At 46.9% G+C, this 17,790-nt stretch overlaps 1 protein-coding gene across 1 annotated transcript in view; it reads right to left on the bottom strand.

The window, feature by feature from the left end:
- Positions 1-354: 354 nt before the first annotated feature.
- The window catches only part of LOC139233962 (gasdermin-A3-like), a 49,166-nt gene continuing 31,730 nt past the window's right edge, over positions 355-17,790 (bottom strand). Inside the window, exon 10 of the mRNA XM_070864666.1 lies at positions 355-1,000. Coding sequence (XP_070720767.1) covers positions 725-1,000 — 276 coding nt within the window. The 3' untranslated portion in view covers positions 355-724. The remainder of the gene's footprint in view (positions 1,001-17,790) is intronic.

The following is a 17,790-nucleotide window of genomic DNA, read 5'->3' as shown; positions in this document are numbered from 1 at the left end:
CCTCTCCTTATTTAAGGCCCCCCTTAAAACCTACCTCCTTGACCAAGCTATTGATTGCCTATCCTAATATCTCCTTCTTTGGCTCGGTGTCTATTTTTGTTGGATTATGCTTCTCTGAAATGCCCTGGGATGTTTTACTATGTTAAAGGTGCTGGACAATGCAAGTTTTTGTTGCTATATGTATTCTCTGATGACAGAATAAGGCAAATACGAATGTTCTAGCCAATATTTATCCCTCATTTTTACATTACAACATTGACCACACTTTAAAAAGTATTTTTTTTGGCTGTAAAGTTGTAAAGTGCTTTGGAACATCCTGAGATGGTGAAAGGTGCGATATAAATGCAAAACATGTTTCTTTCTCTCTCTATTGTGAGAGTAAAGGACTTTATTGAATCAAAGTGACAGGTAATACAACAGAATACAGTGACACTACCCAGCCTACAGCAGCACAGAGAGTTAACCAATATATGCACTTTGCAGTTCTACAATGTTACAAGCAAACACATAATTCAAAAGATGCCCTCTGCATCCAAAGATGGTACCTCAAGTAGCCAAAGAGAGACCAGGTGAGGATGTGGCCATCAATGTCACAGTGAGGGCAACGTCTCCAGTAGACAGATAGGAACAGGATGCAGCCTGTAATCAGCAAAGGGATGACTGGAAAGGGAAGGGTTGCATCTTCAAGGACCATGTATGACTGGCGTGAATCATTCATGGTTGCTCAGTTATTTAAAGCATTGAGAACAGACAGAGCAGCAAAGACATGCAACAACTTTTGTTTTTTTCCACAATCCACAATGCGTGAGTTTGAAGCGTTTTCTCTCTGTAGCTGAAATCCAAATTCTTCAAACATCTGCTGCGTTATTTCAAACTCCTCATCTGTGAGCTGAAGGACCAGGGTCTCTTCAGTTTCCTGCTTCTCCCCAGTTTCCTGCTCATCTATAAGTGGCTCCACTAATAATTGCAATGGGAACATTCTTTCCTCAATCCTTTCCACCTGGAAAACCAATTAGAATAAAAAGATTTCAGAGGGAATTTTGTCTCTGCGGGGTAAAGTAAAACTATTTTATCTTGCAACAGTTCCATAAGAAATATTCAAAGAGGCCAGTAATTTAAACTGATCAGATCAACTCGACAGAGTTAAAGCAGGTTGAAGTTAAAAAGAGAGAAATGATTACAATCTATATTCTTGAGTGCCCCATGAAAGATGTTTTCCTTGTATTTAAGATGATGGAAGCAGCCCTCATCATTAAGCTGGCCTAAGATTAGCTTCCCTCTTGTTCCTGGCACATATCTGCCATTAAGAAATCGGTCAGAATTCCATCTGGTACTGAGCTCTTCCACTGTGTTTTGTCCCAGTCACAGGAAGGATCCCAATCCTTGTCCACCTCAAAGGGATACTCCAGAGAAATTCTGAGGAATTATTCAACTTTCTTCCTTATTTTACTCCAGTTTCTAAGGTTCACTTGAGCACATACAATCATGAGAGAAAAGGAATTAAAATAAAGACAAGAAACAGGTAACACAGCCATAACAGTGCCTCTGCTCAGCAACATAAAGGGTTAACTCATAACTTTCATTCGAAATGTTTTTCCCCTTGAATTTACTCCTCTCCTTCAGGTGCTGACTGTTGCTAGGGGGACAATTCCTCAGCTGTCAACAGCTTTCCAGTATCTCACTCAAGTGTCATTCTTCACATAGGCTAGCTGCCCAATGACGAAATCCAGAGTAATAGATTGGAGAACAGCTGATTTTGAGGGGCTGAGAATAGAACTTGACAAAATAAATGGGCAACAATATTGGCAAAAAATAACGTGGAACAGCAATGGGAAACATTTAATATCGCGTTCATCAGAGTGCACCAACAATATATTGCACTAAAACGAAAGAACAAACTAAACACTAATGAGACTCCATGGATGAATAAAGCCATAAGGGAACAATTGGGGGTAAGGTAAGAGGGATACATTAAATACATAGACAGCAGGGGATTGCACGATAAGGGAGAATCGGAAAAGATTAGGAGAGAAGTCAAAAAAACAATTTAGGAAGGCAACAGGAATTTCGGCTGGACTTTCCGGTCTTCTGCGCTATGGATTCCGCCCCGGATTGGCAGCAATGGCGGCGGTGAGGTGTTCTGGCCGTGCATTCAGCATCCAGCGCCCCGCAGTGATCCTCCGGTCAGGTTTAGCAGCGGCGCTGAGCAGCACCGCCGGGAAGAGCTGCGCCGGTGTGAAACGACACTGGTGCGAGTTTGAGCTCCTGCCCGACCCGTCCACCTTCATTCACGCCTCGCAATGACCACCTGGGAAATCAGGGCGGTCCAACCATCCCATCGGTGAACAGGTGAGTAATGGACTCCTGAGGTAAGTGTGATTGTTTTTTCTTTTAATTTTTTTAGCGAATTGTGTTGTGGTGGCGTGGGCAATGCTTTGGGAATGTTTGTGTGTTTTTTTTTAGGTTTCCCCCTGTCATGTATCTTACATTATTATATATAACTGTATCCTAACATGCTATACATGACCAGGGGTGCACTTGCAAGAGACAGGTATATAAGGACAGGTCTCAGGCAAGTGCAGCATTCCAGAGCTGTGAAATAAAGGTGCAGGTCCAGAGTGACCTTGACTTCACTACATGCCTCGTGTGAATCTGTACTGAGGGGACAGGACTTTACAGTGGCAACGAGGATGGGATGAAAAGTACAATGCGGGAGACAATTGGGAGGACTTTAGAGAAAGGCTCCAGCAAAGCTTTGTAACCAAAGACTGGTTAGGCGACGATAAGGCAGACAAGAGAAGAGCCCATCTCTTGACCAGCTGTGGCTCGAAAACATACGCTTTAATGAAGGATCTGTTGGCACCCGAGAAACCAGCAAGCAAGTCGTTTGAAGAATTGAGCACACTGGTAAGAGACCACCTGAAGCCAGCGAGCAGCCTACACATGGACAGACACAGGTTCTACAACTACAGACGCTGCGTGGGCCAGAGCATACCCGACTTCGTGGCGGAACTTCGGAGGTTGGCTAATTTATGTGAGTTCTCCGATGAAATGAGGAGAGAAATGCAGAGGGACTTTTTCATTGAAGGAATAGGCCAAGCAGGCATATTCCGAAAGCTCATACAGATCAAGAACCTGACCTTAGAGGCAGCAGCACTGGTTGCACAGACATTCTTGGTAGGGGAAGAAGAAATTAGGTTGATTTACAATGCAGGTACGACAACAAACAAAATATCAGAACAAGAAGTTCACTGCACTAAACAAGCTGCTACCCCCACGCACAGACAAAACCGGGAGAACAGGCTCTCGACAGCAGGCAGAAGCCATCAAGGGCCACAGGAACAGCCGTTCACACCTCATCAACCCACAATGCGAGCAATCAACTACAAACTGAGAGAAGCTCAAGAGAGATCAGCCAGACGCTGCTCATTCTTTGGGAACACTTTGAACAATGGAACAGGTCTGTGCTGGAGGTGTGGGGGTGGGCACTCGTCAAGGGGATGTCGATTTCAGCAGGCTGTTTGCAGAAATTGTGAATATACAGGGCATTTGGCCCGCATGTGCAAAAAGATGGCAGCTCCGCTGGTATACAAATCGGATGGGTCGGAAAGCAGACAAGAAGATGGTGGGGACAGTACCCGGGACACCGATGTACAGCGGGTCAACACGATCAATGGCCGCTGCTCCTACAACAGGACGCCTCCTATAATGATGAGGGTCCTACTCAACAGGATATCTGTCAACATGGAGCTGGATACGGGAGCGAGTCAATCTCTCATGGGCGCTCAACAATTTGAACAACTGTGGCCACATAAAAGAGACAGACCAAAACTCACAAGGGTCGACACCAAACTAAGGACCTATACCAAAGAAATCGTACCAGTCCTCGGCAGCGCCATGCTCTATGTCTCACACAAAGGGACAGTGAACCGACTTCCCGTGTGGATTGTCCCCGGAGACCCCCCAGCACTGCTGGGGAGAAGCTGGCTGGCAAAACTAAACTGGAAATGGGATGATGTCCATGCCATGTCATTAGAGGAACGGACCTCCTGCTCAACAGTTATAAAGCGATTTGAACATCTCTTTCAGCCAGGTGTGGGCACTTTCAAAAGGGCCAAAGTCAAAATCGACATCACACAGGATGCTAGACTGGTCCATCACGAGGCCAGAGCTGTACCCTATGTGATGAGGGAAAAGATTGAACACGAACTAGACAGGCTTCTGCGGGAAGGCATTATATCACCTGTGAAATTTAGCGACTGGGCAAGTCCCATCTTCCCAGTCATGAAGCCTGATGGATCCGTACGAATCTGTGGGGACTACAAATCTACCATAAACAGAGTCTCCCTACAGGACCAGTAGCCACTGCCCAGAGAGGAGGACTTATTTGCCACAATGGCTGGAGGTAAACTTTTCTCAAAATTAGACCTCACATCTGTATATGACGCAAGCATTGACCTAGGAATCCAAGCTACTCACCACCATCAACACACATCGAGGCCTTTTCATGTACAATCGATGCCCATTCGGCATCAGGTCGGCAGCTGCCATAGTCCAGCGCAACATGGAGAGTCTGCTCAAGTCCATCCCGGGGACGGTTGTATTTCAAGACGACATACTTATCACGGGCAGGGACACCGACTCCCATCTCCGTAATTTGGAGGAAGTACTAAAGCGGTTGGATCGGGTAGGCCTACGAGTCAAGAAATCCAAGTGCCTGTTTCTCGCACCCGAGGTTGAATTTTTGGGCAGAAGGATTGCCGCTGATGGAATCCGCCCAACAGAGTCCAAAACAGAAGCAATTCGCCTGGCACCCAGGCCCCGGAATGTCTCAGAACCGCGCGCATTTCTCGGGCTACTCAATTACTTTGGGAACTTTATGCAGAACTTAAGCACGCTGCTGGAGTGTCTCCACGTGCTACTCAGAAAGGGGTGCGATTGGTTTTGGGGGGACGCCCAGGAACGCGCCTTCAACAAGGCACGCAACCTTCTGTGTTCCAACAGTGTTTTGACTTTCTTTGACCCAGGTAAAAAACTAGTTCTCAAATGCGATGCGTCAGCGTATGGGGTCGGGTGCGTTTTGCAACATGTCAATAGTGCAGGCAAATTACAACCCATAGCTTATGCCTCGAAGTCACTTTCGAGGGCGGTGTACGGGTACGGAATGGTAGAGAAGGAGGTGCTCGCGAGCGTGTACGGTGTCAAAAAGATGCACCAATACCTTTTCGGGGCCAAGTTCACGTTAGAAACTGACCACAAGCCCCTCACGTCCCTCCTATCCGAGAGCAAGGCAATAAACGACAACGCCTCAGCGCGAATTCAACGGTGGGCAGTCATGCTGGCGTCCTACGACTATACCATAAGGCACAGACCAGGCACAGACAACTGTGCCGACGCGCTCAGCAGGCTACCCCTGGCGACCATGGAAGGGTCTGACGAACAGGACTGTGAGATAGTCATGGCAATCAATGCCTTTGAGTCCACAGGTTCGCCCATGACAGCTCATCAAATCAGAGCCTGGACAGCCACTGAGTCCCTGGCCCTGGCCTACCAAACCGTGGTCGCGGGTGCACGTAGAATATGCGGGCCCATTCATGGGCAAAATGTTCCTCGTAGTTGTAGATGCATTTTCAAAGTGGATCGAATGCACCATTTTACTCGTTATCCTGAGTAAAAAGATATGTCCTAACCGGTGACTGGGCAGAGGCTCGCGATGCCTGCCCCGAGGAATTAAAACCCTTTCACAGGCGCATGCATGATCTATCACTACAAGCAAACTGCTTGATGTGGGGCAACCGAGTAGTCATGCCTCTGCGAGGCAGAGAGGCATTTGTCCGGGAGCTCCACCGCGAGCACCCGGGGATCGTTCTCATGAAGGCCATAGCCAGATCCCACGTCTGGTGGCCTGGTATTGACGCGGACTTGGAGCTCTGCGTCCGAAGGTGCACCATTTGTGCCCAACTCAGCAATGCCCCCAGGGAGGCTCCACTGAGCCCCTGGCCCTGGCCTACCAAACCGTGATCGCGGTTGCACGTAGACTATGCGGGCCCATTCATGGGCAAAATGTTCCTCGTAGTTGTAGATGCATTAATCAAAGTGGATCGAATGCACCATTTTAAACTCGAGCACAACCTCCACCACTGTGGAGAGCCTCGCAACCATGTTTGCAATGCACAGAATCCCTGACATATTGGTCAGTGACAATGATCCGTGCTTCACCAGCGCAGAATTCCAAGACTTTATAACTGACCACGTCATAAATCACGTCAAGACGGCACCGTTCAAGCCGGCCTCCAACAGCCAGGCAGAGAGAGCAGTGCAAATCATTAAACAAGGCATCCTTAAAATCCAAGGTCCCACGCTGCAGGGTCGCCTGTCGCGACTGTTGCTGGCATACAGATCTTGTCATTGACTGGGATCCCCCCACGCAACTGTTGATGAAAAGGACTTTAAAAACAAGGCTCTCATTAATCCTCCCAGACATGCACAAAATCATTGAGGCAAAGCGCCATAAGCTGACTGAGTACCATGACAGAAATTCGAGGGGGAGATGGAATGAGATAGGGGACAAAGTGTTTGTACTAAACTATGGCAGGGGTCCCAAATGGCTTGCAGGAACAGTAACGGGCAAGGAAGGAAACAGGCTACTGGTAGTACAAATGGACAATGGCAAAACCTGCCGGAGGCATGTAGACCAAGTCAAAAGCAGATTCACCAACAACACTGCGGAACCAGAGGCAGACTACAATGTGGAACTCGCACCACACCTGGTGGACAGACAGAGGGAACAACCTGAGGAAAGGGCAATCCCAACAGACAGCCCAGGCGAGTCAACAACAATCACACCAATCGAAACAGACAGCCCAGGCGAGATACCAGCAACCACACCCAAAGAAAAACAGACACCAAAGCAAACAACTGAACCACAACTCAGACGCTCTACGCGAGAGCATAGACCACCTGAGAGACTGAACCTATGAAGACAATAAGACCTTGGGGGAGGGTGATGTCATGTATCTTACATTATTATATATAACTGTATCCTAACATGCTATACATGACTGTAATAAGATATGACCTGTAACCACCAGCATACCTTACCACCAGGGGTGCACTTGCAATAGACAGGTATATAAGGACAGGTCTCAGGCAAGTGCAGCATTCCAGAGCTGTGAAATAAAGGTACAGGTCCAGAGTGACCTTGACTTCACTACATGCCTCGTGTGAATCTGTACTGAGGGGACATGACTTTACACCCCCCACACCCAAATGTCTCTCGGAGCGCTCCCGTTCAGGCCTTTAGCTCAAGTGTCTCCCATCCTTGCTCCAAGAGAGGTGTACGACGCCTCCCCTAGCGCTGAACCCCCGACACAGGGCCCAGATGCCCAAACTTAACTAGTAAAGCAGAAACTATTCCTGGCCGCTAACTTTCCCGCCCCGCCACCATTATCGCCCCAAAAACATCAAAGCCTGAAATCCAGCCCGATGAAATTAAATTGTCAAGGAACATAAAACAAAACACAGGAAACTCTCGATTATCCGGGTCCCTCTGGGATTGGGCGATTACGGGTAAACAATTTTTCCGTTAGGACGAGTTAAAACTTTAATGAATCAATGCAATCAGCTACAACCAGTAACAAAAGATGGGCATTACCAGCATGCATGTACAGGTTCTGTGCCTGGTTTGCTGGTACGCTGGTGAAGTTAGCAGTCTTCTGATTAAAGTCCGTGCCTGGAACCCGCTGCTGGCACTGCCTCCGTTCCCAACATCAGCGGCGGCCGCGAGAGGCTGCAGCAGCTCGCACACACACACGCCAGCAAAGCAAGGGCAGAGGAGGGGGATTTTTATGGTGAGTGAGAGAGTCCCCACGGTGCAGAGTCCTTTCGGCCTGGGACAGAAGCAGCCTGTACGGGGTCGGCCAGGGAGAGAGAATGTGTGAGTGTGAGAGAGAGAGAGATTGTGTGAGAGAGAGAATGAGCAAATACAAATGAGCACAGTGTTTGGAAGCTGATTTTTCCAAATTATTTGGGGCTGTCTTCTCACTTGTTCGCAATTTTAAATCCCGTTACAACGGTTTTCCGTTGGATCCGTGTACGGATTATCGAGAGTTGCCTGTAGTAAAATATTTTACAGGCAGATCAATAAAAAAAGGAAGATTGAGATGGGACTGTGCCATTAAAGGAGAACAGGACAATACCACAGGTAACGATAGAGAGATGGCAGAAATATTAAATCATTATTTTGTTTCAGTATTTACCAGTGAGTTAGAACAGGTGGACGTGACATTGGATGATGATATCAGTAATGAGATAAGCACATTTAAAATAAAAAGAGGGGATATATTAATTAAACTAATCAAACTTAGAGGATAAAACCTTGGTCCGGATGGAGTGTATCCATGCATTTTTAGAATAATCTAAAGAAGAGATAGCTGAGACATTACGACACATATTTAATAATTTGTTAGAAAAAGGTGTAGGGCCCGAAATTCAGTACTGCTGGAAAGCTGATGATCCCCCCCGCCGCCCACCTTTTTGTGGCCATTAGAGCCAAAATTTCTATGTGGCTGGCCATATTCAGCTCCAAAAGTGAAAAAATGGGCCCCAGTCCTTCCAAAGTGGATTTTTCAGCAGTGTGGCTGTCTTAATTTGAGCATTATCAGCACTGATAAATTCAGCATGCAGGTAAGGGTTTCTAATGAGCCAGCTGCTTAGGTCAGGGTTTGCAGCAAGGCCCTGAGGGGAAAGGAGGTTGGAAAGATGGCTGGTGTTAGCAGTGCAAGGAGAGCCAACAGGTGAGAAACATAGAAACATAGAAAATAGGTGCAGGAGCAGGCCATTCAGCCCTTCTAGCCTGCACCGCCATTCAATGAGTTCATGGCTGAACATGAAACTTCAGTACCCCCTTCCTGCTTTCTTGCCATACCCCTTGATCCCCCGAGTAGTAAGGACTTCATCTAACTCCCTTTTGAATATATTTGGTGAATTGGCCTCAACTACTTTCTGTGGTAGAGAATTCCACAGGTTCACCACTCTCTGGGTGAAGAAGTTTCTCCTCATCTCGGTCCTAAATGGCTTACCCCTTATCCTTAGACTGTGACCCCTGGTTCTGGACTTCCCCAACATTGGGAACATTCTTCCTGCATCTAACCTGTCGAAACCCGTCAGAATTTTAAACGTTTCTATGAGGTCCCCTCTCATTCTTCTGAACTCCAGTGAATACAAGCCCAGTTGATCCAATCTTTCTTGATAGGTCAGTCCCACCATCCCGGGAATCAGTCTGGTGAATCTTCGCTGCACTCCCTCAATAGCAAGAATGTCCTTCCTCAAGTTAGGAGACCAAAACTGTACACAATACTCCAGGTGTGGCCTCACCAAGGCCCTGTACAACTGTAGAAACACCTCCCTGCCCCTGTACTCAAATCCCCTCGCTATGAAGGCCAACATGCCATTTGCTTTCTTAACCGCCTGCTGTACCTGCATGCCAACCTTCAATGACTGATGTACCATGACACCCAGGTCTCGGTGCACCTTCCTTTTTCCTAATCTGTCACTATTCAGATATGTTCACTGATATGGAGCTGGAGACACTGATGGATGGTGTGGAGGATAGAAGAAGAATACTGTTTCCTGATGTGGGGAGACCTGGCAGACCGCTAGTGTATAATGCATGGAGGGAGATTGCAGGGGAGGTGTTGGACATCTCCATATATGTGAGGACACACCCTCCCAGGAGAGTGCTGGTCAGACTGCACCCGGCCCTTCCAGGTCCAGAGGTGTTCCAGGACATCCTAACAGGACAGCTGTAGGTCCCAGACAACAACCACAGCAGCCTTCCCAGACCCATGATGCAGCCACAGGGATGACAGTTCTGCATTAAGCCACGCATTGCGATGGCCATTGAAAGTGGGATCTGAAAGGTCATGTGTGGATGGGATTATCTGAAGCGAGCAGCTGTGAGACGCAGCTGCACCTCCCTTCCAGCGTTGCGATGGGGATGACGGGGATCCTCCTCCTCCTTCTCCTGCGCCTCCTGCTCCTCCTCCTCAGGTGGTACTGCTGGCTCGACCTCCAGCGGTTGTCCCCGCATGATGGCCAGGTTGTGCAGCATGCAGCAGACCACGACGATGATGGAGACCCAATGAGGAGAATACCGCAAGGTGCTACCAGAGCGGTCCAGGCACCGGAACCTCTGCTCCAGGATGCCTATGCACTGCTCAATGATACAATTGGTGGCACAAAGAGCGTTATTGTACGTATGTTCTGGCGCTGTCCTGGGGTTCCGCAGTGGAGTGAGCAGCCAAGTTGACAGGCGATATCCCTTGTCCCCAAGCAGCCAAATGCAATCCTGATTCAAGCCAGTGAAGATAGCGGCACACTGGTCTGGGGCAGAATGAATGATTTATGGCCACTGCCTGGGTACCTCGCATCAACTGCCAGGATCCAATGGTGGTCACACACGAGCTGCACATTCAGTGAGTGGAAGCCTTTGCGATTGACAAAGATCTCGGGGGTGATGATGTGTCGCCCTCAGCCCAATGTATGTGCAGTCAATGGCACCCTGCACCCTCGGGAAGCCTACCATTTGGGCAAATCCAGCCTGCCGCTGCACCTGTTTGTCCCTTGTTATCGGGAAGGAGATGTACTGGACCCTTCTCCTGTACAGTGCATCTGTGACCTGCCGGATGCACTGATGTGCCGAGAATTGGGAGATGTTGCCAATGTCTGCAGTGGAAGACTGGAAAGACCCTGTGGCGTAAAAATTCAAGGTGATGGTGACCTTGATCTCCACGGTGAGGGCGTCATGAGCCTTGTTTGAAGCTGCAGATCTTCTCGCAGGACATTGCAGAGCTCGCTGAGTAGTTCTTTCTGAAAACATAGCCTTTGCAGGCATTGCTCATCACTGAACTGGAGGAAGGAGAACTGAGATCTGTAGATCCTTTGAGGGTATGGCCTCCTTCCCCCACGTCTGCGTTGGCCACCTCCCCTGGCAGCAGCCTGCTGGCCATCTCCCTGGTCCTCCTCATTATTGGGCTCCTCTGGAGGCTCTTGCTGGAAAGGCTCCTCTCCCAGTATTTGGAGGGGGTAGTCAGCATCCCTCACCCTCCTCCTGATGACATCTCCCTACTGGCCAGTCCCTCTAGCTGCAGGTCTGCGCACATCTGCACGCCCTTCTCTCGGTTGTGCAGCCATGGCTGCTGCCTCCCTTGCCCGCTGCCTCTCTGCACGTCGCTGATGGCGATGCCTTCGCCTGTGTGCTGCCCTGCTTCTGAGCAGGTGTACCAGGTGTCGCCCTCCCAACACTCCTCCCATCCTCGGTGAACCCTGCCAAGCAGGTCTCTGCAGCCCACAATGAGGCCTACAGGCCTCCACTAAAGAGTTAGACCTGAAAGTTGTACAAATGTTTGTGAAAACCTCTGAGCAGCACTCAGCAGTTTTAATGGAGCCAAAACAATTAATACAATTTATAGCACTTTTAATTAAAATTAAAAATTAATAAAGCTATTTTCCTACCAAACGGCCCCGATCGCGGCAAAACTCCAGTGGTGTCGCGTTCGTGCACCGACTGGAAAACCTCGAGGGAGCACTGACTGAAGAAGTCATAGAATTATAGAAATTTACAGCACGGAAGGAGGCCATTTCGGCCCATTGTGTCCATGCCGGCTGACCAAGAGCTATCCACCCAACCCCACTTTCCAGCTATTGGTCCGTAGCCCTGTAGGTTACGGCACTTTAGATGCACATCCAAATATCTTTTAATTGTGGTGAAGGTTTCTGCCTCTACCACCCTTTCAGGTAGTGAGTTCCAGACCCCCACCACCCGTTGGGTGAAGACATTTCCCCTCATATCTCATCTAAACCTCCCCGCAATTACTTTAAATCTATGCCCCCTGGTTGTTGACCCCTCTGCCAAGGGAAACCGGTCATTCCTATCCAGGCCCATCATAATTTTGTACACCTCAATCAGGTCTCCTCTTAGCCTCCTCTGTTACAAAGAAAACAGACCCAGTATCTCCAATCATTCCTCATATCCAAAATTCTCCAGTCAAGGCAACATTGGAAAACTGTGTGCAGTTTTGGTTTCCATATTTACGAAAGAATGTACTTGCTTTGGAGGCAGTTCAGAGAAGTTCCACCAGCTTGATTCCGGGGATGAGGGGGTTGACTTATGAGGAAAGGTTAAGTAGGTTGGGCCTCTACTCATTGAAATTCAAAAGAATGAGAGGCGATCTTCTCGAAACTTATCAGATTATGAGGGGGCTTGACAAGGTGGATGCAGAGAGGATGTTTTCACTGATGGGGGAGTCTAGAACTGGAGGGCATGATCTTAGAATACGGGGCCGCCCATTTAAAACAAAGATGCCGAGAAATTTCTGCTCTCAGAGGGTTTTAAATCTGTGGAATTCACTGCCTCAGAGAGCTGTGGAAGCTGGGACTTTGAATAAATTTAAGACAGAAATAGACAGTTTGTTAAACGATGGGAATTAGGGGTTACGTGGTTATGGGGAGCGAGTGGGGAAGTGGAGCTGAGTCCATGATCAGATCAGCCGTGATCATATTGAATGGCGGAACAGGCTCGAGGGACCGCATGGCCTACTCCTGTTCCTATTTCTTCTGTTCTTCTTCTTGTAAATCTCCTCTGCACCCTTTCCAGTGTAATCACATCATTCCTGTAATGTGGTGACCAGAACTGCACACAGTACTCCAGCTGCAGCCTAACCAGTGTGTTATACAGTTCAAGCATAACCTCCTTGCTCTTGTATTCCATGCCTCGACATAAAGGCAAGTATTTCATATGCCTTCTTAACCACCTTATCTACGTGGCCTGCTACCTTCAGGGATCTGTGGACGTGCACTCCAAGGTCCCTTTGTTCCTCTACACTTTTCAGTGTCATATCATTTAATGTGTATTCCCTTGCCTTGTTAGACCTTCCCAAATACATTACCTCACACTTTTCCGGATCGAATTCCATTTGCCACTGTTCTACCCACCTGACCAGTGCATTAATATTTTCCTGCAGTCTGCAGTTTTCTTCTTCATTATCAACAACACAGCCTATTTTAGTGTCATCTGCAAACTTCTGAATCATACCCCCAACATTTGTCCAAGTCATTGATATATAACACAAGAAGCAAGGGAACCAAGCACTGAGCCATGCGGAACCCACTGGATCCAGCCTTCCAGTCACAAAAACACCCATCGCGCATTACCCTTTGCTTCTTGCCTCTGAGACAGTTTTGGATCCAACTTGCCACTTTGCCCTGGATCCCACGGGCTATCACTTTTGTGACTAGTCTGCCATGTGGGACCTTATCGAGAGCTTTGCTAAAATCCATATACACTACATCATACGCACTGCCCTCATTGACCCTCCTGGTTACCTCCTCCAAAAATTCAATCAATTTAGTCAGACACGCTCTTCCCTTGACAAATCCATGCTGACTGTCCTTGATTAATCAATGTCTTTCCAAATGAAGATTTATCCTGTCCCTTAGGATTTTTTTCCAATAATTTTCCCACCACGAAGTTAGGCTGACTGGCCTGTAATTACATGATCTATCATTTCCCCCTTTTAAACAAAGGTACAATATTAGCAGCCCTCCAGTCCTCTGGCACCACACCTGTAGCCAGAGAGGATTCCAAAATGATGGTCAGAGCCTCTGCTATTTCCTCTTTTGCTTCTCTTAACAACCTGGGATTCATTTCATCCGGACTTGGGGATTTATCCAATTTCAAAGCTGCTGAGCCACTTAATACTTCCTCTCTCACTATATTTATCTCACCTAATATTTTACACCCCTCCCTCATTGAAAAGTCTGCATTGGCCCCTCTCTTTTGTGAAAAGGGATGCAAAGTATTCATTAAGAATCCTAGCCATGTCTTCCGCCTCCACACACAGATTTCCTTTATGGTCGCTAATAGACCCCACTCTTTCTCTAGTTATCCTATTGCTCGTAATGTATTTATAAAACATCTTTTAGTTTTTCCTGATTTTACTTGCCAACATTCTTTCATGCTCTCTCTTTGCTTTCCTGATATCTTTTTTAATTGCACCCCTGCCCTTCTTATACTCCTCTAGAGTTTCTGCAGTGTTGAGTTCCCGTTATCTGTCATAAGCTTCCCTTTTTTCTTTATCTTACCCAGATGTCCCTTGATATCCAGGAGCTCTAGATTTGATAGCCCCACCCTTTTTTTAAGGACATTTATTTGCTCTGTTCCCTCAGGGTCTCCTCCTTGAATGCCTCCCACTGCTCTGATACTGATTTGCCATCAAGTAGCCATTTCTCCTCCACTTTGGCCAAATCCCATCTCAGCTCAGCAAAATTGGCTTTACCCCAATTGAGAACTTTTATTTCATAACTACCCTAAATCTGACTGAATTATGATCACTGGCACAAAAATGTTCTCCCACTGATACCCCTTCCACCTATCCCTCTTCATTCCCCAAAACCAAGTCCAGAAAATCCCGCTCCCTTGTTGGGCTTGTTACATACTGACTAAAGAAGTTCTCCTGAATGCATTTTAGAAATTCTGCACCCTGTTTACCATTCACACTAACTTTTTCCCAGTTAATATTAGAGTAGATGAAATCCCCACTATTATAGCTCTATAGTTTTTGCCCACATATTTGGTCTTCTATCTCCCTCTGACTGCTTGGGGGTCTATAGTACACTGCCACTAGTGTGATCGCCCCTTTTTTGCTCTTTAATTCAACCCATATGGCCTCGTTTGATGACCCCTCCAACATATCATCCCTTCTCACAGTGTAATTCTATTTTTAATCAGTACTGCGACCCCCCGCCCCCTCCTTTTTTACCCCACTCTCTATCCCGTCTGAAAACTCTGTAACCAGGAATGTTGAGCTGCCATAACTGTCCTTTCAGCCATGTCTCAGTAATAGCTATAATATCGTATCCCCAAATGTCAAACTGTGCTCTCAGCTCATCTGCCTTATTTCCTATACTCCTTGCATTGAAGTATATACCATTTAGTGTCACCAAACTCCCCTGTTGTCTATTTTCCAGCTCTTGTTTACTCTGTCTTCCAAATTCACTTTCTACTTCTACTTCTCTGCTGCCCAATTCCAGCTTTGCTTCTGTCCCCACTCAATCTATTCTCCGGTGCCCATCCCCTGCCAAGTTAGTTTAAGCCCTCCCCAACAGCACGAGCAAAATCTCCCATGAGAATACTGGTCCCGGCTCTGTTGAGGTGCAACCCGTCCGGCTTGTACACCTCCCCCAGAAATAGTCCCTAATGCCGCAGGAATCTAAAGCCCTCCCGCCTGCACCATCTGTCCAGCCACGTATTCATCTTCTCTGTCCTCTATTTTTGTACTGACTAGCATGTGGCACCAGAAGTAATCCGGAGATTACTACCTTTGAGATCCTGCTTTTTAATCTCTCTCCTAGCTCCCTAATCTCTGTCTGGAGGACCTAACCTCTCTTTCTACCTATGTCATTGGTACCGATATGGACCACGACCTCTGGCTGTTCCCCCTCTACACCCAGAATGTCTTGCAACTGCTTGGTGACATTCTTGATCCTGTTTTTGTAGCTGAAAATCGTGGGCGTGGCCATTTTCCAGTGGCCCACCCGCTGATGACCTCACCGCGTCACTACCTCCTTTAGCGCTACTTTACCCCGCCAATTCCAGCAGAAGTGCGCACCGCTGAAATCCCCCTCGAGCTGAATATTGCTTGGGGAGGGAACAACACCCGACCGTGGCAGACGATCGATTTTCCTCGATCGGCCACCCAAACCCTAGGGTAGCCGTCCCTTCAGGAATGGTGAATTTCGGCCCCGTAAATCCATGCTGACTATTCATTGTTATTGCTTGGCCAATTTAGTTGAATTTTTTGAAGAGGTAATAGAGAGAGTATACAATGGTAATACAGTAGATGTAATTTATCTAGATTTTCAAAAGGCCTTTAATAAGGTACCCATAATAGACTGATGAACAAGGTCAGAGAATGCAGGTCAGGGGACAAGTAGCAGAATGAATAGCTAGCAGAGAGCAGGGGTAAAACGTAGCGTTTCACAGTGGCAGAAGGTGTGTATTGGTGTTCCACAAGGATCAGTGCTGGGAACACTGATGTTCACAATTTATATTAACAATTTAGACTTTGGAAGCAAATTTCTAAATTTGAAAGGTTTTGATTGAGTGGATACAGAGAGAATGTTTCCGCTTGTGGGGAAGAGTATAACTAGAGGCCATCAATATAAGATAGTCGCCAAGAAATCCAACAGGGAATTCAGAAGAAAAATCTTTACCCAGATTAGTGAGAATGTGGAACTTGCTACCACAGGGAGTAGTTGAAGCGAATAGTATAAATGTATTTCAAGGAAAGCCGAGGCAAGCTTATAATATCACTGTTAAACACCCAATAAAAAGTTACTCCTTGTATGCAATATGTGTAAATGGGGTTTTAACAGAGTTGTGACTGCTGAACAGTATTCCGGCCCTGAAAAACAAGTTTTATATTTGTGGAATGTCAAATTTCTCCATTATGATAGACAATTACTAGAAGTTTAAAATAGAACCAAATATTTTATGATATTTTAGCTTCCTATTTAACCCCATGTCCCAATCTTTATGTCATTATCTGTACAATTTTTTAAAAGTGAATTAATAATCAGTGCTTTTTATTTCCTGTTTTGCTGTTTGTGAGAATTATCATCCGTGATTGGTTGCTTAGATAGCATGATGACATCACTGCTGTTCCAGGCTAGGGATTCCATTTTGACAGCGTAACTATCAATTTAACATCGAAAAGCTAAAGCTTTTGCCACAGTTATCACAAGATCTTTTTTGCCAAATTTCTTCGAGTTCAGCGGCGATTGCCGTCATGCGCCGCTGATCGGAAGTTCTGGGCCATCATTTTAATGAAGTACAGAACCATAATCCTGATTCCAATTCAACATCTGTACAAATGTGGTGATGCTGATCAACCCCTCTGCAAAGCAAAGCCCCCAAAAGACAGACATCACCAGAGTTGGTGAAAAGACGAGGCTAATCAAGACGTAGTTGATGAGGCCAAGGCTGAGTTTCAATAGCCTGTAGAGATTGAAGGAGGAAACATAGAAACATAGAAAATAGGTACAGGAGTAGGCCATTCAGCCCTTCGAGTCTGCATCACCATTCAATATGATCATGGCTGATCATGCAACTTCAGTACCCCATTCCTGCTTTCTCTCCATACCCCTTGCTCCCTTTAGCCGTAAAGGCCACATCTAACTCACTTTTGAATAGATCTAATGGACTGTCCTCAACAACTTCCTTTGGTAGAGAATTCCACAGGTTCACAATTCTCTGAGTGAAGAAGTTTCTCCTCATCTCAGTCCGAAGTGGCTTACCCCTTATCTTAGACTGTGACCCCTGGTTCTGGTTCCACAACATCGGGAACATTCCTCCTGCATCTAACCTGTCCAATCCCATCAGAATTTTATATGTTTCTATGAGATCCCCTTTCATTCTTCTAAATTCCAGTGAATATAAGCCTAGTCGATCCAGTCTTTCTTCATATGTCAGTCCTGCCATCCTGGGAATCAGTCTGGTGAACCTTCGCTGCACTCGCTCAATAGCAAGAATGTCCTTCCTCAGATTAGGAGACCAAAACTGTACACAATATTCAAGATGTGGCCTCACCAAGGCCCTGTACAACTGCAGTAAGACCTCCCTGCTTCTATACTCAAATGCTCTCGCTATGAAGGCCAACATGCCATTTGCCGCCTTCACCGTCTGCTGTACCTGCATGCCAACTTTCAATGAGTGATGTACCATGACACCCA

The sequence above is a fragment of the Pristiophorus japonicus genome, chromosome 21, assembly GCF_044704955.1.
Source record: "Pristiophorus japonicus isolate sPriJap1 chromosome 21, sPriJap1.hap1, whole genome shotgun sequence".
In the NCBI taxonomy this organism is placed as follows: domain Eukaryota; kingdom Metazoa; phylum Chordata; class Chondrichthyes; family Pristiophoridae; genus Pristiophorus; species Pristiophorus japonicus.
This window is presented reverse-complemented; position numbering and strand designations above follow the sequence as displayed.